This window comes from Cavia porcellus, unplaced genomic scaffold (assembly GCF_034190915.1).
Source record: "Cavia porcellus strain 051 isolate PalLab524CR breed Dunkin Hartley unplaced genomic scaffold, mCavPor4.1 scaffold_18, whole genome shotgun sequence".
Taxonomy (NCBI): domain Eukaryota; kingdom Metazoa; phylum Chordata; class Mammalia; order Rodentia; family Caviidae; genus Cavia; species Cavia porcellus.
Window position 1 is genome coordinate 51,321,908 of NW_026947501.1, and position 24,995 is coordinate 51,346,902.

Genomic DNA, 24,995 nt, shown 5'->3' on the forward strand with positions numbered 1-24,995 from the left:
GGGGCTGCGCCTCCAAATACTGTTCCTCTGAGAGTTAAGTTTTCCACACTTGACCCCAGGGTCGCATGCAAACCACAGCAAGTACCGTCACAGAGATCGTGCTGGAGGGAAGACGGAGAGGGAACGGCAGACCGAGGAAGTGCGCCTCCAAGTGATGGTCGAGCTACCCAAAATATACAAGGATGTAAGTCTACAGATTCGAGAAGCTGAGAGAAACCCAGAGAGGGGAACCTAAAGAAATGAAGAGCAAGACACGCCTTAGTTGCGTCTGTGGAAACTAAGGACAGAGAAAAACAAAGCAGCCAGAGAGAAAGGGTGTGCGTCCTGCTGCGGAGGCGGGGCATGGGGTTGGGCGGGGCGTCGGGCGTGGGCGGGGCGTCGAGGCAGATGCCAGTGATTGGTGCGACCTTTTCAAGGGCTGGAAATGCAGTGCAGCAGTGTATTCTCAATTTAATAAAGATGTTCTCAGACAAAGGTAATAGACACATCCCCACTTGAAAGGCTGGCGGAAGAAACTTTGCCAACAGAAAGAAAATGACAGAGAAAGCAATCTTGGAGCATAGGAAAAGAGGAAAGAACAGAAACTTGCACACAGTGAACTGCTGCCCTCCTTGTGAGCTGGAGATAATGTCATGACAATCACTTTGTTTCTTGAGCAATTTGCAGCAAGCCAGCCTGCTATATCAAGAGCTTTTCAAAATTATCTGGATAAATCCCAACAACATTATGTGATCACTGTATCCATCTCGTTTCATAGATGAGGAAATAAAGGCTTTGAGATGTTCACACCTTTATCTAAACTCTTCCAGCTAGTGCGTGGCTGAGCTGGGGTTCGCCCCTAGGACCCTCTGGCCATTGCACACCCTACCCTGGCTCTCCAAAGGCTGTACGGGTGACTGGGTGCATTTTCAGGAAAAAACAATGGCCATTAGTTCCTCTAGGCCAGAGAAGTAAGCCAAATACGCGCAGTCTGTAAAAACCACTCATTTGCTATTGCACATCTCTGTAGAAGCACAGAGCTTTGAAATGTACCCAACAACACCTACCCTGCCCGCGGAGCAGCAGGTATATTACGGGGGTAAAGCATCCATTGGAACACAGGGCTGAGAATTCTCCTGGAGATAAACCCCAGAAGATGGGACTTTGGCTTCATCTGTCAATTGCTCAAAACTTGGGAAAATGGACATGTTACCGTGGAGACAAAACGTTCTTTTACCCGTTTCTTGGCTGCCTGTCCACAGCATTTGAACGCACACTGTCAAACAGCAGAAAGTAGCAAAACACTGTTCCTTCTCAGCACTGAAATGCTTGGGGAAAGCGAAGCAACGTCCACCAGCTTTTAAGAAAGAGTGAGCAGCAGCACCATGACAAACTACGTACTGGCCAGAGTGAGCCATCACAGGACACGAGGCTCTGTTGTTAACAGGAATGCATTTATAAAAAAAATACTGTGCTTCTTATTTTTTATTTTTATTTATTTTTAGGTATGCCATGAGACTGAAAACCCATTCAGGCCCCAATGCCACACCAGAGGACAAACAGCTAGCTGCATTATGGTGAGTGTGTCACCACAAATTGGGAGGGTGGCCCAGCCCCACCACGTCACCACTGACGAGCCCTGTGCTAACAATTCTTCTAGCACTTTCTGTCTTTCAAGACCCCATGTGATTCTGACACCCGAGGACAGTCTAGACCATTTAATTTTTTATTTTTATTTTTTTACTTTTCAATACTGGAGATTGAAGCCAGGGCCTCCACACTGAGCGGCATCACCACCTCTTTTCTGATTTTTTATTTTGAGACAAGATTTCACCAAGTTGCCAGGGATGGGCTCAAACTTTTGATCATCCTGCCTCAGCCTCCCTGGGGTTACAGGCACATGCCACCTGGCCTAACTAGACAGTATCTTGGTGTTATACCCTGCATGAACTGAAATTCTGCAGATCCATTACAGAAGAATCATTTATTTTCTATACACATGCCTGTGTTTTAAAGTCAGGAGAGTCCCTGCAATAGTCACTGAAATGTGAATTATGCCCAGTGGAATTTCTCTTGTGTTTAACACTGACTGCAGTCAAAATAATTTATGTGTTGCTTTACATGCCAGATTAATATGAGGGAATAAAGATGATGCCTTAAAGTTCTCAATATATTAAACTGAGACCAGCTCATTATGCTTTGATGATAAAATCGTCTCTCCCAAAATGTTACTGAATGTATCATAGATTTTCCTTGTACTTACAATGATAAAGAGTATGTGCTTTAATAAGAATAATTTCCCTATGGCATCTCCTTGGGACATTTCACCCCACAACTCTCTGTTGGTTCCTGCTATCACAAGACCCTGATTTCTTTGCTCTCTGGAGACTCATTACACTCTGCAATCTAATCTGCAAGTTAGAGACGCAAGTGGAGTCTCAAAAAACATAACAACAACATAGACCAAAGGAAGTCTCAAGTTGCTCTCCCACATGACCTCATGTGAAGTTTGGAGGATCACAGGGTGACCTTAGTATTCTAGGGAGGCAACCTGGATCTAAATTAGCAAGTAATTACAATATGGGTAAATAATGCTGACGAGGAGCGGGTAAACCTCAGGAAATAACAGCCAATGCCCTTGTCTTTGTTGAAGTTCCATATTGGAATTAATAAAAATGGTTAAGAATGAACAGTATACTAAATAGAATACTAATGTGTAAATGGATATTAAAATGCTGTAGAAACTAACTCCAGCATAAGGTTTTTATTGTTTGTAATTCACACTTACTATCTCTTACTTTGTTTGAACAAATTAATAGACTAGTCAAATGCGAGGAAGATTAGGTAGATAGGAGGGAGGAACTTCCTGTCCCAAAGCAGGTAGTTCACCTAGGGAGCAGTGAAAGTTGCGTGCTAGAGCTTCCTGGTGCCTCTTGTGGAGGTAGACTGCCCTCTGGTGGTCGGATAAGAAAACAGCCAGACAGTTCCCAACAAAGAAGAGCTAAAGCTGGAATAAAGGATGCAGTGGTCAACAGAGCTTTGGAGTACCTCCTTGGAAGTTTGAGTCATACTTTTTTGAGCAGAAGGAAGATCAGATGCGCATAGATTTGCATGCACATAGAAACACTTAGACACATCGTTTTAAAGCCATGTTTGTGAAGGACACACTCATGCTGAGGGCCCCTCCTTTCTCCTGTCGCAGTTACCGATGCCTGGCTCTCCTGTACTGGCGGATGTTTCGGCTGAAGAGGGACCATGCCGTAAAGTACTCAAAAGCACTTATTGACTATTTCAAGGTATTGTCCAGCAACACAGCTCCTTGTCCTGAGTTGCCTCCCTCTCAGGGGCACCTGTAGGGAGCCTGGAAGAGCCTGCTCCATTAGAGCTAATACAGGTCACCTCTGGTATCCAGAGCAACCCCATCCATGGCACCCCTGTGGCTTCCAGGATTCTGAGAAAGGGTCCTGAAAGCTCAGCTCATTGATGACCCCCCCCCAACTTCTCATCTAAGTATTTTTCTGGTCTCCTCAGAAAGAATAGTTACTCCTCCCAGTATCCAAGGAAATTCACCTTATAGCAAGACATAACTTCCTCATGTCCACACAGAGCTGCTTTCTCTTAGAAATCCCTGCTAAGAGCCATTACCCCTACTGGCTTTAGCAGAGCTCAGAGACACCAGAGAACAGTGTGTAGCTAGAAGGATGCGACACACCCGTGGCAGCTTCTATTTATCATAGGGAACAAACTTGTTTTCCCTGGAAGAATTTTAAAAAGCAAAAATAAACAAACAAGTAGTCCTTCGCCAATGTCCTACTGTAAGGTGGACTTGAAGTTTAATCACTTGTTGACATTGCGTGATCTCTTTAGCTGTTTATCAACAGAAACCAGAAATTACAGCAGCACTGTCTTCACCACCTGTCTTTTAGACACACAGCCATCAAGCTACCTATCTTAGAGAGGATTCCCAAAGGCCAAACTGCGTTGGAGGCCCCGGAGTATGTTCAGCCTGCAGCCTCCTTCCCAGTGAGCCTGTAGGGTGATGGGTGCCAGGACCAAGCAGTAGCTTTCATGACCTATCGGCCAGCACATGTCACAAATATTGGGCACTGGCATGGAACCTTCTCTTTATATATTTTGAGCACCTAAAAGCAAGATCAATAGTTTTCAGAGATTCAGAGTTTTCAAATAGATTTCAGAGATCAATAGATTTCAGAGACCCTTAACCATCCTGTAGACTTCCTGAACATTTCTTCTGGGTTTGGTTTGGTTTGGTTTGGTTGGTGCTTCTGGGATCAAACCCAAGGCCTTGCACATGCCAGTGCTCAGCCACTGAGCTGTATCCCAACCTGGAAAACTTGTAAATGCTGATGCAAGCATCTGGCATAGCACCCAAAGTCAAAATATCCAAATAAATCAGGATTTCTGAATGTCCTGTGTGTTATGCAAATACATGTTAACTCATCCTTTTAGGAATATTTGAGTGGTTTCCTTTCAAAGAAATAAATGCTTTAGACTTCGTAAGTTAAAACAATAGAATTTGGTGACATATATTTTCAGGCATTAAATAAAGGCATATTGGCAAATAGCCCCTAAATTTAAATATAAGGTATACTTGGTGTGTAGGGGGAAGGATGATTCTTATCCTTTTTTTCCTCTTTTCAGAAAAAGTACACTACTTTACAAGTTTAAAATTAGGCCAGTTTAGGATTCAGCAGGCTCTCAGGGTTACAATTTAATTTGATACCTGAGATGAGTACATAGAACCCACAAGCAGGCCCCGAGATGCCCACTGAGGGGCCAAGCTGATAGCCTCCTGATACCCTAAGTTCCCCCCACCTTGGTTTCTGTGCATCTAGAAGCAGAGGGCACTCACAGCATGTGTTTGTTTTCCTGCAGAACTCATCCAAGGCTGCCCAGGCCCCCTCCCCCTGGGGCACCAGTGGAAAGTAAGTTTGCCTCCCCACCCCACTCCATGCATGACGCTTGCCATGCCCTGTGGGGCTGCCCTGCCTTGCCCGCTCCCGACCTCTCCACTCTGGTTTTTCTGCCTCTCCCCTTCCAGGAGCACTGGAACCCCATCCCCCATGTCTCCCAACCCCTCTCCCACCAGCTCCGTGGGGTCTCAGGGCAGCCTGTCCAGCGCCAACGCCCTGTCCCCATCCACCATCGTCAGCATCCCACAGCGCATCCACCAGATGGCGGCCAACCACGTCAGCATCACCAACAGCATCCTGCACAGCTACGACTACTGGGAGATGGCCGACAACCTGGCCAAGGAAAACAGAGGTGTGTGGCCGCCCCTGGACCTGGGGGCCCACCCGGCCTCGGGGACAGCCTGGCCCGGGGGCACCTCCACTCCAGTTCCCATGGTCTGTGTGGGGAGAGGGAGAAGGAGCTGTCACTGTGTGTGAGTCCTTTCCTGACCTCTCCGGTGGTCACTCAGGGCCTCATGTGCCTTCTCCTGTCTTTCCACTGCAGACCATGTGAGGGGAAATTAGCTATAGAGACAGTGCAGGAGAGGCACAGGTATAGGGGTAGAGACAGTTACAGGTGTAGGGACAGATGTGGGGTAGACATTTATAGGTGAAGGTATGGGTGGCAAGTGTGGTTAGAGGTAGAGAAGTGAGTATAGATACAGGCACAGGTGGATATCTGGGCAGAGCTACAGTGACAGGTACAGACAGGAGTAGGCACGGGCGCGGGTGCGGTTCCAGGGGTAGGTAGAGTTCTAGGGTATATGCGGGTACCAACGGATGCATAGATACAGAGTAGGTCCATATATAAGTGCAGGTGTAGCTAAGTGCAGGAGTGAGTACAGATGCGGGTGTAACATAGACCGAGGTACAGGGCAGTTGCAGGTGTAGAAGTACACACATTTTCCCCCTTCATACGGTGAGCTTCTTGAAGATGAGCTGCTATTTCATTCGAATTTGCACTCCTAACACCTAGCTCAAGTGCTAAGAAGACAGTTGGGGTCCGAAATATCCAAGGATAGGAGTCAGGGTCAACTGCTTACAACTGCAAAGAGTGTTTCACGGATAAAGCTGTGTTTCTTTTTAAATAGTACTTTCCTCATAATCAGTGTAATGCATGTTTGTCTTGGCTAAATTTGTGAAGTACAGAGAATATAGAGAAAAGTCACCAGTAATCTTATCACCCAAACACAGAGCAGCCATGGCCAGCCTACCGAACCTTCTAGCTTTTCTTCCTCAAATCTGCATCATTTTTAATAAACTAAGATCCTAGTATATATAGTTTTATGTCCTGTTTTGTGTTTAGTATTCTATCAAGCATTTTCTAATGTCATTAACTAGTCCAGAAATATTCTTCATAATGGTTCTATAATACTGTCTTAATATAATGGTTATATAATCACGAAGTATCATTTTTCAAGCTATTCCCCCTCTGCTAGACATTTAGGTTACTTCCTATTTTTTTTTCACCATGGCTACTACTGTAAGTATCCTTATATAAGTCTTCGTCCATATTCTGCTAATTGTCTTAGGAATGAGTTGTATAAAGAGAATTTTTGGGGTCCACAGGTGTAGATTTTATTTAGATATATATCTTGATACCTGTTGTTACCTTTTCTCCTACAGTTGTACCAATGTATGACTTTCCCTTCAGCCACGGTGAAAGAGTGCAAGTCTGGGCTCACTTTCAGGCCATAGATAAAAATTATGTTCCTATGACACCATAAACCTTCTAGGACAAAAGTAGGGTGTCCCCAGTGCGAGGTGGATGTGGTGGCACAGGGCAGTCCCTAGTGTACGGAATCATCAATAAAACCAGACAGTGCAAAGCATGCAGCCTAGAGGTGGTGGCCCTGAGAGGGAATGTCACACAGGACACACAGGAGCTTGCATGAAACAGAGTTTGGAAAAGTACTTAGCAATTATGTGGCTGGAGTAGCCCAAAGATCTGTGTCCCAAGTGGGCAAATGTGTAGAAATACATGTCCACCTTTCAAGACCCCAAGCAAGCCAGGCTTCTTGTGGAGTTGCCACCGCCCTCTAGGTTTGCCCTGATAGAAGGCGGGGTGCCCCGAGCCAGGTGGAAACTCAGCTCTGCTCCCTCAGCCCAACCTGCTTCTCCTCCTCTGTTCTGCACCTCAAATTCTCTTTCTAGCAATGTGCATCTTCCCTGACCCCGCTTCTTTCCCTGACAGGACTTCAGTGTGTATGTGAACACCATAAGAAAACTGGTCTCAGAGACTACTTCCACGGAACGTTACTTAGTGACACAGCTATGACAGCAGAGTATTATATGCATACATCTGTCTCTATCCGCTGCTAAACCAGCATGCAGAGAGAGCAAAGCTCACACAGGGACTTCTAGGTTTCCTCCCTTGTCGATACTCTGCACCTAGCAGAGTCCTGTGTACATAACAAATATTTTAGGAAAGGGCAAATCCCGAGAATGCTCAAAGGTCACCTGGTGACTTCCATAGAGTTTTTTTTTTTTTTTGTCTTTTTCCTTTTTTTTTTTTTTTTTTTTTTTTTTAATCGGCAGCCCCTTCCATAGAGTTTTCTCAGAATCCATCCAGTTGTCTCCCAGCATCTCACAGTCTCACTCCTTGGACTCACTCCAGGGGCTCAGCGTTGTCACAGTTAACTCCGGAGTGAGAGGTGAAAGACCTGCACTGACTTTCAGAGCGGACACCATTACTGTGCTAGGGAAATGCAGCCTAAGTATATGAATTTCCTATGCTCTTGGGCTACATAAAAATTATCCACTTGAGTTAGACATGGTAGACATAGCTTGCTCATTCATTCGTTCATTTGGATCCAGGATGAGTCCTCTCTCCTTGGATCTTATTTTGTTCAAAGGCATGCTAACATCTCATGAGGGAACAGAATCCTTGCTTTACGCAAGAGATCACTTGAGTCCTGAGTTCAGAGTAGCCCACCTAGCATGTGTGGCATTCTTAATGACTCTCTCTGTTCCCTAGAATTCTTCAACGACCTGGATTTGCTCATGGGGCCCGTTACCCTGCACAGCAGCATGGAGCACCTGGTCCAGTATTCCCAGCAGGGTCTGCACTGGCTGCGGAACAGCACCCACCTGTCGTAGGGACCTCACCCTGGAGCCAGCTGTGCTCTCGTCTCCACAGACCACTCCAAGTTTCTGGACACTGTGCTACTGAAACTCCCAACCACAGCATTTATCAGACTGCGGTGAACATTTCCTCGGCGTCAAACAATGACCTTTTCCCAGGGCATGTGTGTTTGGACGTGTGGGTGGATACAAGCTGCCTGTGTATGTGTGTGAGATCCACAGCTCCTTGGCGCTCATTTTACTTGTCTAGTTTCCATAACCCACGCTAGACAAAGTGAACAGAGGTTCCTGACCAGAGGAACACACACATGCACACGTACACACACACATTCCCAGACACATACTTTCTGCTCCAATGCTAAACCATGACTTCTTGGAAAAATTCAACCAAAATCTCATAGATTAGTTACCAGGTGCAGTACAGCACACCAAAAGCTTAACTGCCGGTTAAGATGAACCTAGCTCTTTTACCACTGATTACTTTCAGTGTTAATATACTATTCCCTAATTATTTTTTGACTGATGTGTTTAATGGATAATTGAATCATGAAAGCAACTCAGTTATTTTTGTGCCAGAAGTTTATTAGATTGCATGTTAGCCAAATACCCTGCCCTTTTTATAGTCTCACCTCTGTCCAACAATATGATCAGTTAAACACATTCTAAGCAAAACAGTTTGATTCCCACAAGCCCCTTGCCCTGCCCCCAAACTGTATGAAAAGGGCCCCAGGATTTGGTGCAAACTCGGTGTCCTTGAAGTGTAGCACACGTGACGGCGTCGCTGACAGTAGTTTCAGAGCTCGGCTAGGCATCGAGGTCTGTACCCGTGACGGGTTCTCCAAGGCCAAGCAACTTCCTCCTCTTGCCACTGTGACCCAGTGGCTGTAGAGCCACACAGCTTTTGTCAGCCAATATGTTTCAAGTCTTTTTCTTTCCACAGTAGCTTTCTTACAAACTTTCTTCATGGCCAAAGAGGTCATTATCTAGAATGTCTCTTCGCCAGGAGCCCAGCTATTGCTTCTCAGGCTGAGAGCTGTTTGTGATGGCCACACTGTCTGATTCTCATGCTTCACAGAATGTGCCTCTGCAGGCCTTTGGGGCATTATGATTTGGGGGGGTTTGTTTTCAGGCTTTGATTAGCAAACTGCTTACAGTGCAAGGGAAGTTATTACTGCAAGCATCGCGCGGTTCTGTTTGCAGTAGCAAGGACCAGAGCATTTTGCTTATATCTTGCGCATCTGGTGTGTTTACGTCTTACCATTGTCCTTTTTCTTTTCTTTTTTTTTTTTAAGTTTACATTTTAGTTCTTGATCTCTTGTTTACAATGTTTGTCTAAACTTTATTTTATGATATTTTGTCATGCCCTAGAGTTAGTCTTCTTGTTAAATATATTTGAATATGAAATATTGGTAAAAAGAAACCTCTTCCCTAGAGGCAAGGTTATATCTTGCCATACTTTGAAAACAAAAATAATATCTTTGAGTTACTTGACAGAATTGTACTGAATTGGTCTAAGAAACAAGGTGAGGCAGTCTTTGGAGGAGTCCTTGTTCAAGGTGATGATGCTCAATAGAAGCCCAATAGAAGCTGAAATATGTCTTCACAGTTCTTATGCATTTGGTTGCAATGTTAACATTTTTGTCAGCCTAACCCATAGGTGGGAAATAAAACTGCTGTAATTCCTGAGCTCTAAGCACTGCTTCAAAAATGTGCAAAAGATTGGACAACTGTGGTGCTTTAAAATTAGTTGACAATGAGCAAATGAAATTTGCATTTTGCTTCTACCTTCAGATATTTGAAAATATTAAGAGTACAAGCTTAGTATCCCATATTCAAAATACTGAGGACCAGAAGTATATTAGATTTCACATTTTGGATTAATCACATGTACATAACAAGATATCCTGGGGTTGAGACCCAAGCCTAAACATGAAGTTCATTTATGTTTCAAATACACTTTTATACACATGGTCTAAGGCAGTGGTGGCGAACATACAGCACGCGTACGGCAGCCAGCTGTTGGTTAACGTTGAAAGCTTTAAAAGGTTTGTCATCACTGGTCTAAGGTGCGCCTGGGTTTCACCTGTGATGGTCAGATGTGGTCAGGTATCAAATTTGCCACTCACAGAGTCAAATTGATGTTCAAAACATTTTAGATGATGGAGCACTTTGGATTTTGTATTTTTAGATGAGAGATGCTCAGCCTGTATTTCCATTTCGTATTTATCCATGTAAGTTGCTTCTTATATCCCTTTTTATGGCAGAGTTCACTTTCCCATCCTATGCTGAAATTCTGAATCTAACTTAAGAAATTTTGAATCACTTCGGCTTTTTCCTGCAGGACTAAGATTTTGTTTTACTTTCTGGTGAATTCTGATGTAAAGTTCAAACTGCGGCATCAAGGAATGACTCATGGGGTCTGTCATGCTTTCCCAGGGGGCTTTCCTGATCTGGCCATTACAAATCTTATGAAGCACTCGCAGAAGTTCCATCTGATTGGGCACATGGCCTCTGGCTAGTAGTGGTGGCCTTGTTTTGTTATCATGCTGAGTACCTAAGTTTCCCAGCCAAACCTGTAGAAACTGGTCATTCTGGGGGATGGTCAGGGCACGCAGGTCTTACCAGAACCTCTGGTCCCTCCGCAGAGCATGTCAGCAGTTTCTGTTTTATGTAGATGATTTTGGAAAGCAAGAATCTTCTGATCTTGCTGGTGAAAGTTATTTGTTCCTTTTCTGTTTTTTTTTCTTTTCTTTTTTATTTAGTTTGATTCCAAGTTGAAACATCTATCTTATGTTTTCAAATTATAAAAGTCATACTTGTTCATTGTAAAAATTCAGATAGTGCTGAAGTGTAGTCTAAATGTCTGAAACAACCACAGCTCACAGTTTGATGTATGTGCTTCCAGAAATTCTTGCACTGAAACGTATAACATTTATAACACTTTTTGGTATTGGAAGACATATTCTTTCCTCAGAAGTTCAGCACACGTTCAACTGACCTTATCTGTCATGACCTGAATGGAAACCATCCTTTATCACTTTGCTAGAATTATCTTTGAAAGAGAGTAGCTCATAATATTCCTGATCAGACTTTGGCATCAGTTACAACTCTACACAGATCAAACTCATGTGCAGAATTGTGCCTGGAGAGAGGTCTGGTTAAAGCAGATACTTCTGGAAACTTCCAAATTGCAAATGGAAACTCGGACCCACTATCTAAAGAGGAACGTACTGGAAAAGTAATCTAATGAGTGGACAAATTGTGTACTAGATTGAACCATGGAATGCAATGCAATGAGACTTTCTGCACTAAAACTTTCCCTGCTATGTACAACAATGATGTGTGTATTATAGAACAGTGATGTGTACATTTCCAACACCCCATACATGGTATACAGTTTGTATAAATGCATACATTTAAAAATATATATGTACAATACAGCTAACATAAAACTGTAGTACACCTGACGGATATTACTAGTGCCTAATACGGAGTATAAGTCACTGCGTGTTCACATCCCCTTGGAAGTACAGTCATTGTTATAAAACGAATCAGTGCAGCCAACATTATTTATGAACCACATCTTTGAAACTGTGCAGTAGCATATACATATATATTTTTAAATAACATTTTTCACAGTTTTCCAGAGTTACTGTTGAAATCTGTATCACCAAAAAAAAAAAGAAAAGAAAAGAAAAAAACAGAAAGCAAGATTTTTTTTAATGATGTAGGCACTCTTCAGACCCAGTTATCTGCGTGTGATTTCCTGTTTGTAGATACCCAAGAGACTTCAGCAGTCAACAGCCTTAACGCATGTACAGGATATTATTGTGACTTAATTTATCTGCAGTTTTTAATCCATGTGAAATTTGAAATTTATAAATGGACTTGGATTAAAATATGTCTGCCTTTCTAAGGTTGCAAGCGTTACATTAAATGACCTATGTTGTACATGAGAGAATTGAGTTGTATGGAAAAAGAACGTCCACCCATTTCTGTGAATATTTTTATGAGAAAATTTTGGAATTGAAATACGTTCAAATCAGTGTTCTGGCTCCCAGCTCCTAATCTCTTTAGAAGCAGCCTCCTTGTTTCATGAATGTTTTCAGTGTGACTCCCGTGGATTAACAGTCTGACACTTATCATGGGGAAAAAAAATACGGTTTTCTTCATCATAACTATAGTTCACTACGTGTCTCTCCCTAGCTAATCCTTTACAGTGTGCACATGTGTGTGTGTGTGCATGTACACACACACAGGTGAACACTCCAGTGTTGCTTCATCCATGCCCCGGGGCCCTGGCACAATTCTGTTCACCCTTCTCTTATGTCACACTTATTCTCCAACTTGTGTCCCAGGGTTTTCCAGTTCAAACCAGCGCATTAGAATTGTGCTTGTGACATCGGGTTAAGACAGATAAGAGCGAACACTCACCTAAAACTGGAACCTTTAGAGCAGCGGCTCACCATGAATGGCCTGTAGGTGGAAGAGTTCTTACTAACTTCACTTTCCTCTTACCTCCTTCCCTTTTCCTTCTCCCCCAACTAAACCAAAGAAACAGAAATAACCACAAATACAAGACAACAACTTTGCCTTCTCCAGACATAGTCCTAAGTTCCCATACCACCTTGCCTTTTCCCTACTATTCCGGCTTGCAAGAGTCACATGTATTTGGAGGGAAACTCAGGATGGGTTTGTTCCCACATGGGCAGCAGTTGAGTGCTCATCAGGCCTGTAGAGGGTGCAGCAGAACTCCAGCCCACAAAGGAGGTCCCCAAGGAGGCCGCTGGGACAAGACCACTGTCCCATGCTCTCACAGTGTGGCTGGGGCAGACCCTGTATGATTTTTCTCGACCAGCTTTGCCTCGTACGTGACTGAATCATGTTTTCAAGACGTATCACATTTTTTCATGAAACCTGGACCAACTGGACTCTTGAAAGATTATTTTCAAAAAAGAATAGATCAAGAAAACAACTCCATACACTGCATCGCCAACTATTCACAGCCAGAGTTCTTTCCTCATTTACCCATCCCCAGAAGAGCACATCCTGACAGATAGCACACAAAAAAATTCCCACGTGAGATGTGTGTCCTCTTTGTCCAAATTACTCTGGCAGAGAGGTTCACTTGTTTGCTTGGCATGAGGAAAATTATAAAACTCTGTCCTCCAACTAATTACATGTGACCCCAGTCTTGGTTTTTATGATTTAATTGGCATCCCCAAGGCAGCAGGAGGTAAATTTTGGGCCGGCTGCAAGGAGATTTAGACTCGCAGCTCTTACACTAATAGGAGTCAGGGGATTAAACCCCCATGCATTCCTTGTAAAACCCACCTCTTGCAGCCAATTTTCAGGACATTGATCTGCAGAATGAGTTAAGTCACTAATAGCAAGTGAGCACAAAGATCATCATTTGCCTCCAAGTACCAGAAAGTATTGCTGAGTCCTGAAAAGCTGGATCAAGCCTTGTTTTCTACCCATTTTAAAAATAGGAAAAGCTCATCAAGAAATATTTATCCACCTGGACACAGTGGCTCACGCTTGTAATCTCAGGTACTCTGAAGGTCGAGGCAGGAGGATCACAAATTCAGGTCCTGCCTGGGCAACAGCAAGACTTCCTCTCCAAATAAAAAGGGCTGGGGTTGTAGCTGAGTGCTGAGGCCTTTGGCTCAATCCTCAGTACCAAAAAGAATAAGGAAGAGGGGAAGAAAGGAAAAAAATATTTCACTCACTGATGTAAAATAGCACCAGTGTTTAGGATTTTCAAATAATGATGTTTAATTATAATAAAAATTATAATATTCTGGGTTCTTCACTGTTATTCATTGCTTTTTCAAGTTTTCCTTCAACAAAACTGGTTTCCCCAATATTTATGATCTTTTTTCTAGATGTATAATGAGCAAAGAAAAAAATCTTTAACACTGAGAAATATTCGTGACTTGATTAAAGCGCATTCCATCCGCAGTAGCCAAGAGTATTTGATCTTTCCTTTTTCTTCTGTTTTTTACCTGGTGCAGTACTGGGACTTGAACCCAGGACTTTGCATATGCCAGACAAGCCCTCTCCCCCTGAGCTACTTTTCAGCCCATTTTTTAAAAATTTTTACTTTGAGAAAAAGTCTCACTAAGTTGCCCAGACTGGCCTTGAATTTGTGATCCTCCTGCCTCTCCTTCCAGAGTAGCTGGGATGACAGGCCTGTGTCACTACATCCTGCAGCATTTGACATCTTTAAAAACCTTTTTAGAGTCACTTCTGTTATTTTAACCTAATAGCACGGGTGCCTGGAGTGTGGTCCTGTCATAGGGATGTCAGAAAATGCTAAGCTTAGGATCTGATCTTTAGTTCTAGAACCTTCAGAGCTATGCCTGCTGTCACTGAGGCCCTTTAAGTAATAAACTAGCAATACAGAGACTTCCTTTGTGTAACCAGAAAACTGATTATTATCCATCCTGAAGTTCTTAGAGATCCTGACTCAACTCAGAAATGTCCCTCTCTGTGAACTGCATTGGTGGTAATGGTGCTGATGGTTGATGATGATGTTGATGATAATGTTGTTTTGGTAGTGTTTCCTTATAATTTTTATTGTTGTTTGTTTGTTGTTTGAGACAGGGTCTTGCTTTATAGTACAACGTGACCTTGAATTCACTATATAGCCCAGGGTGGCCTCAAACTTGCAGTGATCCTTCTGCCTCAGCCTCTCTTCAAGTGCTGGGGTTACCAGAATGTGCCACCATGCTCAGCTCCCTTTTGAATTCTGTAAGTCAGATTTAGAATCTTAACCCTTTGATGGAATGGTTCCTAGAAGCAATAGGGCTATGGGAAATACCACTTCAGTGTCAGAACTCACTGGTATTGGGAATGAGTAATGGGAACATTAACGAGGTCTCCTCCTCTGTTGTACACATAGGAAACTGTGCCTCAGTTTTCCCCATGAAGTGTAGCTCTGCACATTACCTCCCAAAGTGAGTGTGAGGATAGACAGATTTGGGCAATCATTTTAAGATCCCTGTTGTCACACTCAGTAGAGTTTAAGCATTGCTGTAGGAATCTTGGCGAAGGAAATGCGTCACCTCTGTGGAAGGATCCAGATCTGATAGCAGGGCAGACAGCCCCCCACCCTGCGGAGGGTGGAGGGAGCACCCAGCATAGGGCATGGAGAGGGGCCCTGTGGTCATCTACAGGCCCTTCCTGGCTGAAGCAGCACTCCATGAGATCCATGAGCCAGACAGCAGTCCACCCTCCTCTTTCATCTAGCCCTGGCCTTCAGGAATCAGTGGTTCCCTTCACCTGAGTCTTGTGCCTCCAGTGCTGATTATTGGGAGGTAGGATGGGGACAGAGTAGGGACAGCTGCTCTGGGAGGTCTGTCCCTAAGAAAGGAGATATATCACAGGGGAGTTGGGGATCACACATGAGCTCCAGGAAAGAGGAAGCCTCTCTGGGGAAATTGGATGATTTTCTTTCTCTAGTGGGTTCTGTTGTCTCAACATAATCACTTAATTAGAGGTGAAACCTTAGGGTGCCCAGAGAGAGAGCCATCAACATCCACAAGAACGCTCTGGTTTTTGTCATTCCCAACTAGATACCCACTGAACCTTCTGACCCCAGCATCCAGACAGAGCCCAGCTGTCCAGCCAAGAGGGTAACCACAAGTTTGAGGCCAGCCTGGGCTACATAGTGAGCTCAAGGCCAGTCTGTACTATAAAGCAAGACCCTGCCTCAAACAATAAACAACAATAAAAATTAGAAGGAACCACTGGATGTTTTATTCTCAAGAGCCAAAGGCCTAAATGGGCAATCGATATTTCTAGTTTTTATCTAATGTTTATACTCTTTACATACAAGGCAGCCAGAGCCTCTTTTCTGTATCCCTAAATCAGTGCTTGGGCTGAATTATGACAAGTATGAAATATTCATTCCAAAAAGCTCCTCCTTTTCACCCTCACTGCCAGCCCTTCTTTGTGGCTTCCCAAATAGAAAGGGGACCAGAGGTCCTCAGAGATCCAGCCTGGTTTAAGCACACATCAGCATTAACACCCTTTTCACAGGTACACAAGACTTTTTCCCCATAGGAATACTGGGCATTTAGATTTAGGAGAAAAGGGGAAAAAATCTCTAGGCAGCAATACATGTTCATTAGCAGAAGGAGCTACAGCAAGTAGACACCTAGACTTTACCTTTTCCCAGGCGAGAATAAATATTTCTGTTACAGCATAATAGTTACTTGCTTTTGTGTTTCTGTGAAAAGTTGAAGTCGTTCTTGTGGAATCCGCTTCGGTCAGCGAAGGAATTTTTTAAAATCTGCCATTTTTCCCATGCTGTATCATTGCGGAGGGGTATTTGTGGATCTGGCAACTGGAATTCAGCATTCCAGTATCACAGACCATTTCCAATTCTGCACTGTGGTCTTGGGCAGCTGGTGGCAGTTTGGGAACCTGCTTATCCTCTCCAAGACTACCAGTGATGCAGTTTTAGCCACCCAAAAAACTAATTATAGGATTGTCACCCACTCCTCCTGCAGGAACCAGCCTGAGAATGGTTTCAAGAAAAGGAAGGTTTAAGTAAAACAATTCTGCTTTCACTGCAGTTGTGAAAATATATATATCATAGCACTGATGACCATGCTGCATTTATTAGGTCTAATACCATTCCCATATTTAGTCTAGTTAGTCCATACTGAAATAGCTCATGTTTGTTTTGGTTATATGATACTCATTTGGGGCTTCTTGTTAGTGCATTTGGATCTGATTATGGAGAAAGCTCAGAATCTGTGTCAATTCTATGTTAATCCAAGCTCAGCATCCACATTACAGACACCACCACTGATTCAGTTGTATGCTCTTATCTGTGTCGGCGTGTGATAAAAATCTTAACCAAAACAATTAATGGAAATTATTAGTACCTAGATTCAATCTCCAGCACCACATAGGAAAAAAAAAAAAAAAAAAAAACCTGATGGCCTTAGTAAGGATCATGTATTTCCAAAAATCCTGGATGTTCTTTCAAAGGAACTTCCTTTGAAATTCCTATGGCTGCATATTTGGCAGGCCAGATCTCTGATTCCTAGACAGAAGTCTCATCTCTCAGGCTAACACTCCTGAGAAGTCCACGTACCTGGAGCCTAAAGCCTTCGCTTTGCTGGTTTCAGATCTGCAGCAGACAGCAAATGTTAAATTCCCTTTTTCTTTCTCATAGAATAAAAGTTACTCCCACACAGCTGGATTTCTCACCCTGCAAATAAACAAAACTCTGCACTCCCATCATGAATAATTTAGTAGGGAATTATTCCGGCAAAATACAAGAAGGAAAAAACATCTACTGGTGCGATTTTGTCTGGAAGGATCATGGATTTTGTCCAATTCTTAAAATCGACAGGTACAAAAGTGATGGACTCACTGATCACATATTTTAGCTTTTGGAGGCTTGCTATTCCAGTAGTTCACAGGAAACTCCTGCAGCAGCACTTCTGGAATGGGGAGACCTCTTACTGGAATGGAATGGGCCTTGAGGATTCCTGGGAATAAGTGCTTTGATAGCTAAAGAGTAATCTTGACTCGTCAGCGAAGGTACCTTTTAATAAACCTTGGTGTCAGCATCATTCTGTCTCAAAACATCCTAGTCTTCCTGGAATCTCTTTCAAAGTAAATTGTCCTTTCTCACACATTCCTGCATTTGATTTTAAATATAATCAACCCGAGGCAGGCCAAGCAGTGTGGCACAGGCCTGTAATCCCAACACTCAGGGAGGCTAAGACAGGAGGCAAGAGGATCACAAGTTCAAGTACAGTCTTGGCAACTTGGACCCTGTCACAAAATAATAATAATTATTATTATTATTTAAAGAAAAAGAGTGCTGGGGATAACGCAGTGTGAAAGTCCTACATTCAATCCCCAAATGCTGTAAATAGTACAATACAAAAAGAGAATATTACTACTAAGTATAGTACTACTAAGAGACAAAAAAAAAAGTGTAAGAAGCTGCAGCACTATTTCCCAACTTCTGAGGAAAATATCCCTGAATTAGAATTCTCTTAACAGCTTTGATTCTTCTGCCTACTTCCAGAGCTTTTTTATTTAAGGCATCAAATTTTTCATTTCCAAGGCCTCTTAAAGCATTCTTTTTTATGGATGCAATATCATTTTATTTCTCTCTGAGGATTCTAATTATATATGTGCCAAATTCTTGTTCTGTTTGCTCTGTTAACTCTTCTTCTATGGCGTCAGCTTTTCCCCATGAGGGGTTGGTACTTCCCTTGCATGGCGTTTTTTAGGTGCTGTTGGGTCTTCGGCTGTCCAGTTGGACATCAGCCTGTCTAGCAATGTTTTCTCTCTTTCATCCAGCTTCGCCTGTTGGGTGTTGCTGGAGCCACCCACCCCCAGTGGCCCCTCCATCCCAAATACCTGTAGCTGAGCTCCATCCTGAGCGCTTCTGCCATCTCTGTGTCCACTTCCGGACTCTGGGGGTAGAGGTGCCACTCTTCTATGGTAGCCCAAGTGACCATCCTCAGGCATCCTCGCACTATGCTCATCCTCCAAGCTCTGGCTCTTGCTGGAGCGACCTGTCTGGTGCCTTTTGTGCTACTGTAGCAAAATGTCACAGGCGGGGTAAAGGACAGCTTATTTGGGTCTTGACTCTGTGTGCTGGGAAGTGCAAGATGGAAGGCCACCTCCAACCAGGGCCTTTATTCTGTGTCCTAACCTGAACTTCAGGGGAGGCATTAAAACTATAGCAAGCCTTCATCCTTTCAGTTCCACACACCCTCTGGACTAGGATATCTCCATAATGATTCTTAAATTTCTTCCCTCAGTCAGAGATGCCTCAGTGTTCCTGGTCCTTTTAAATTAAAGTACCCTTTGTGGTTTTTTAACAGTCATAGTTTTTACTGGTATTATTCTTTCTCTATAATTCTTTATTTTTTGAGACAGTCTTGCTATGTTTCCCAGACTGGCCTCAAAACTTGTGAGTTTAAGTGGTCCTCTTGCCTCAGCCTCACAAGTCACATGATAGTGTATCCAGCTTTCTGTGAGCATCTCGAGTCCCTGTCAAGTCCAAATGTTCACAGGTGGCAGGAGAATTTCCTCATAAGGTTCAGGTTTAGCACAGCTTGGACTTCTTGCCAAGTCTTCCCCATCCAGATGATCTGCATTCCCACCTATTCTGTCAAACTTGCTTTCAAAGATGGCCGTGGAATCTGGGCTCCATGTTGCTGGGAGCCATTCAACTTGACTGGCCTTCCTGGTTCATGCTGCTGTCCACCCCTGCTCACTAGGACATCTCTGCTTGACCCTGGAGAGGGAGGTCTCTTGTCCCTGCTAATGGCTTTTGGCTTCTGTCTCACTGTGAGACCACTGTGAGTCTAGCGTGGAGTGGGTTTTAACATGCCCAGCGGCAGAAATGTCATTTCCATGGTAGACCTTATAGAGGCCATTTCTACTTCCAGATGAACTAAGGCTGGTCCAACCCACTGCAGATGAGTACCGCCACATCCTGTCCCCAAGGATAAGCCAGGGACTTACCCCATAAGCAAGGACAGACCTTGGACTCGGGACTGGGCCAGCACAAGGGGACCTGGCTGGGTGTTGCCTGGTCTGAGAATCAGCACCTGACTCAGGTAGGACAGAGTCCAAGGCCTGGGGCAACAGACATAGGGGAAAGCTTGAGTAGGTGAAGGGGTGCAGTCTTGTGCCCCACACCAATCCTATTGAACCCACTCACCAGGATTGTGGCTCTGCATTAAGGTCCTGTGTCCTACAGGAAGCAGCCATTTAGCTAGGGACATTTCACATGTGGGACTTGGATCTACCTCAGTTAGTGGCCAACGTCAGCTCGGGGTACTAAGAGCCACAAGGGCCTAAGAAAGCAAGACTCATGGAAAATGTCCAGGGTGCTGAAGCTATGGGTGGAGGCATGGCCACAAGACCAGCCCCTTGGGGAGATAGAGGCAGGGGACACCCAGAGGAAGTATGATTCATGACTCCCGGGACAACTCGTCCACCTCCCTGGATGACCAAAACCTAAATGCATCTGTAAGCTTTGTAAAAGCCCACATTCCTCCTTCATCCAGGAGGTCCCTGACATCAACTTCCAGCCAAACACTTTTCCTCCTCATGAACAGGAGGAACTATGGAGAGATGGAAGGCCAGAGAGGGTACAGAGAAGAGACAGGGCAGAGCCCAGCAGAGGACAGAGGCACGTGGTCAAATCTGACCTCCACTGTAGCACTCAGACCCTCACAAGTTGTTTACCTGAAACTGTGTGCCTTGCAAGGTGACCTCAGCCCCGGAGATGGCTGGCATTCTGCAGATGGGCAGAGGAAAGCTCTAAGTGGAAATTCCCCAGCAGGTAAACGATGCCGCTCCCTGGGAGAGTTCAACATGTTTACCTTGGGCCTGGGGTTGTAATTACGATTTAGTGAGATGGCACTTCCTAAGGTCTTCTTGTTCATGTAAATTAAGTTTCTGTCGCTTGTGCAAAGCATGTGTCTCTATTCCCAAGGGGAGTTGGAGAATTCATTAGTTACTGTCTGGGAAGTGCTCTGTAGGTAAAAAGCTCTCCAGAAATATGAGCTATTATTTATTAGGTGCCTTTGATTTGTAAATCATCTAGAATGGGTTGTCTAGTTTTATTCTGTTTTGTTTGGATATGAAAATGATAACTTCAAACCCTGCACTTAGCAATGGACAATGCATGGTTCCAAGAAAATGTGCAAAATGCAAATGCAGGTGTTGCAAAGATTTTGATTGATGCATTCCTAGAAAAGCCTGGGAGGTGTTAAGAATTCCACCCAAAGGAGCTGATGTCCAGGGGATTCTGTCACTAAATAACACAAAGGAGCCAGGTGCAGTGGTATGTGCCTGTAATCTTAGCATTCTGAGAGACTGAGGCAGGAGGATCCCAAGATTGAGCCCAGCCTTGACAACTTAGTGGTTTAGAGAGATCCTGTTTAAAGAGTGTTAACTTCTCAGGGCAGGTTGTTGGGCTAGATGTTGGGTCATGTATCACTGTGCAGACATGCCTGCCCTTATACACCCCGCCCCGGAGGCTGAGGGCTCTGTGTCATGTCTAAAGGTTGGAAATCAGAGCAGTGCAATTATCTGTGGTCACACAATGGAGCAGTAGTATTACCATGATTTCCACTCCACTCATGATGCTTCCAGAAAGTTCCAGAACTTGAGGAAGAAAAATGTCAGTGAATGGGTTCTCCTTATTCTCTTTGCTTCTCTAAGGCCATATAAGCCAACCGTGGCCTGGCCAGGAGGGATGAGGACTGTCAGAGGTTTTCATTAATTCAGTTTCCATTTCCCCTACTTTGGGGTTCCAGCTTCTTTCCCTACAACGCAGGGTGACTCAAGGAAAGACCTACAATGTGTGCCCAATCCTCAACAGCAGAAAGAGGAAGGAGGAAGGGACAGAAAAAGCGAAACACAGTTGAATAGTCTTTAGATCTGCATGATTTCTTTTACTGCATTTGGATTCATTAGGATTGGAGTGGAGGTCATCAGCAATGACAAGATGAATGTCTCTCAGAGAACAGAAAACCTATGTCCCACTTCAGGGGAGGCCCCTCCCAGCTGGCTTTGCCATCCTGAGTCTGACAGTGTCCCACAGGGAGCAATGTGGGACTTTGCTTGTCAATTGATCTTTCCAGGAGTCACACTTCATAGCTATCTTTATGTGACATAGCAGAGCTTGGCTTTTTGTTTTGAAAATGTACAGGTTTGAGAATCTCCAAACAGATGCTGTGGCTTGACAATTGTGCATCTGAGGTTGACAATGTGGAAGTAGAAGAGGTCAAAGCTGTATACCTGGAGGAAAGGTAGGCAAGGGGCTCTGAAGAGGAAAAGATTCATAGATGTGAGCTTTACATGAGGAGTGGTGCTCCACAGTCCTCCCAGACTTTGGGAAGTCTCTCAGATCGTCTGCATAACCAATGTGAAGGACAGCATGACTGTGAAGGTGGTCTGCAAAGTATGGAGAGTCTATATCTCCTTGTTGAGTGGGTGAATAGATGGATGGAAGTATGGATGAATTAACTCCTACCCGCTGTATTCTTAATGTCTAGAAACCTAACTTTTTTTTTTTAACCATGATAAGCTGTTCAGGGTTGCTGGTGCACAGATCTGGCACTGAAAAAAAAAAAAAGACTTTCTCTATTTACCCCAGACAATAAAGGGGAGAAATGAGTGTGAGACAGACACAATAATTGGGCATTGGTACACGTGTGATCACAGGGAACACTCATCAGTGTGTGGTAGGTCCAAAGCCCTCTTCTTCAGCTTCTTGAGATCCTGATTTTTTTTTCTGTTCAAATCTTTTTAAAGACATTTGTAAAGAGCAATTTTAGGTTCACAGCCAAACTGGGGGGTAAGTACAAAGGTTTCCCATACCCTCCCTGGGCCCACACTTGCGTAACCCCACTTACCATGAGTAACCCCCCCCCCCGAAGTGAGCATTTGCTGTGATTGATGGACCTACTTCATAATCACCCAAGTCCACAGGGTTTATTCTCAATGTTGTGCCTTCCAAGAGTTTGCAAAATGATAATGACAAATGCCCACTGTTACTGGGTAATGGAGAGCATAGTCATCCTCCCTTATCCTCAGTTTTGCTTTACAGTTTCAGTTATGTAGGGTCAACCGGCATCACCACGGCTCCATGCACCCCCAGAAAGCCAGTAATAGCCTAAAGTGACGCCACAGAGCTGCACCATCAGCCATACTTCCTCTCACCACACAGGTAGCGTCTCATCTCCCAGAACCCCAAGACGTTGAATACAGCTCAAGAAGGTGTTTTTAGAGAGAGACCATGTTCACATACTTACATTACAACATGTTACAATTGTTCTTATTAGTTATTGTCATTAATCTCTTATTGTGCCTAACTTATAAATTAAGCTTATCACAGATATGGGTTTATGGGGAAAACATGATGTATATAAGGTTTGGTGCTATGTGTGGTTTGGGGCATCTGCTAGGGATCTTGGAATGTATCCCTGTGGATGAGGGTGGCCTACTGTATCTTCACTGTCCTAAAAGATTTTCTATGCTGTGCACCTTCCTTCTTCCTCCCAATCCCCAGCTAGTGATATTTGCATATACTGTTGGATGGCCAATTCAGAGCACATGCCACATTTCTTTGGTGTTAGAGCAGTATTGGATGAGGAAAAGTCTCACTCAAGAAATAGGGTCACAAGCCTTTTGGGCAGAATCTGGCATTGTGATTGCTTTAATAAATTCATTTGCCTCTCTTCATTTATACAAATCTGAAAGACATTACTTGAAATATGCATATTTAGATTTACATTATTCAGCTTTGAGTGCAATGTTGTGCCTCGATGAGGGTCACCAGATAGATGAGGATACATTTTTCCTTACTGTCCTGTCCCAGGCTTCTCTGGGAGATCCTTTGTCTATCAGGGTTACATGTGCCTATTTGCAAAACGGTTCATAATTGCCTGGCACAATGTATGACTTTTCTTAAATATTTCATGGAATCCTGTAAATTTCCAGAGCTTGCAAATACAGCGAACAAAGATGATCTTTAAAAACACTAACAATTTTCAGAAACCAAACCTGATATTTAAGACTGTTACTGCTTTTATATATGTGTAGGAGGCATTGGATCTGTCCTATACCATCAGTCTCAGCCTCATAAAGATGGCAACAGGCATGCTAAACATATCCCTCAACCCAAAAGACCTTTATCTTCTCCAGGTGCTTACAATATAGAGACTCATACATTTGCATGTTTAAGATTTTCTGCCTCTGGAGTGCCTAATTAAAAAACATTTAAGGAATTAACAGCTGACACCTTAATGGGGTATGTTAGTTTGCTATGGCTGGGTAATGAATTGCTACAAATGTAAGGACTTAAAACAACACCTTTGTGAGTTTTTCTCACAGTTCTGTGAGGCAGAAGGCCAGATAAATGACTGGGTTCTCTATTTGAGGGATAAAATCAAGGTGTCATCCTGGCCAGGTTGTCTTCTAAGTGTTCAGGGGAATACGGCACTGCAAAGTTATTCACGTCACTGGGTGAATTTTGTTTCATGCAGCTGTAGAGCTGAGGTCCTGTCTCCTTGAGGCTGCTTATAATAAGTAACTTGCAGCAATGAGAGGCTTCTCTCAGAGCCTGGTTATTGCCCCCTCCATCTTCAAAGCTAGCAAAGACATTTCCCATTCTTATGCTCCGAATCTCTCTGACTTCCCCATCTTCCACCAGCCATAGGAAATGCTCTGCTTTTAAAAGGTTAAGATGAAGTCAGGCCTCCCTCCATCATCTCCCCCTGATTATCTAAAAGTTAAGTTATTATCAATCTAAATTACATCTTCAGAGTCTCCTTGTCAGGAACATAACATGATAAAGGTCAGACAATCCCAGGCCAAAGATTATAGTTGGACCTCTTGGGGTACCCTTTCAGAACGTTGCATATCAGAAAAAAATTGGCTTGTAGCTGGTTATGCACAAAAAGAGAAACCAGCAGAGAGAAAGAGCTCAAAGAGGACATAGAGAAATCGTGACTATTCAAGTTCAGACTACACATTGCAAGTGCAACGGCCTCCAGCTCAAACAGATCCTGCATGTGGCCAGACTTAGTGCTCCACAGGCCCCTGAGCCTCAGACTGCTTCTGCACACAGTGAGAGTCACCTTTGTGTAACTTCAGTCTGCCGTGCAACTTCGGGGAACTCATGTAACCACCACAAAATGGATATGCTGAAGAGAATGGCCCCAGGAGAGCTGCTGCAATGAGTGTGGACCCAGTGGAAGTGACATTCCCCCAGCCCACCCTCTCACAGTACTTTCTTCCTGCTTCACAAGACGGTGCAGCTTTCTGGTCTACAATGAAGACATCATCTATCAGAAAAGATGCTTTTGATTACAAAATCAACATCAAGTTACTTCAAATGGGAGGAAACCAAGAAGACGATTTTACTAAAAAGTTAAGAGCCCCAAGGCAGAA

At 43.8% G+C, this 24,995-nt stretch overlaps 1 protein-coding gene across 12 annotated transcripts in view; it reads left to right on the plus strand.

The window, feature by feature from the left end:
• Nucleotides 1–12,082, plus strand: part of Aff3 (ALF transcription elongation factor 3) — a 502,385-nt gene extending 490,303 nt beyond the window's left edge. For 11 of the 12 annotated variants that reach the window (XM_063229843.1, XM_063229844.1, XM_063229848.1 and 8 more), the window contains 5 exons: nucleotides 1,485–1,556; nucleotides 3,182–3,275; nucleotides 4,876–4,925; nucleotides 5,042–5,265; nucleotides 7,930–12,082. In XM_063229843.1, coding sequence (XP_063085913.1) covers nucleotides 1,485–1,556; nucleotides 3,182–3,275; nucleotides 4,876–4,925; nucleotides 5,042–5,265; nucleotides 7,930–8,051 — 562 coding nt within the window. In that variant the 3' untranslated portion in view covers nucleotides 8,052–12,082. The remainder of the gene's footprint in view (nucleotides 1–1,484; nucleotides 1,557–3,181; nucleotides 3,276–4,875; nucleotides 4,926–5,041; nucleotides 5,266–7,929) is intronic. The other variant, XM_063229847.1, reaches the window with a different exon arrangement.
• Nucleotides 12,083–24,995: the final 12,913 nt, after the last annotated feature.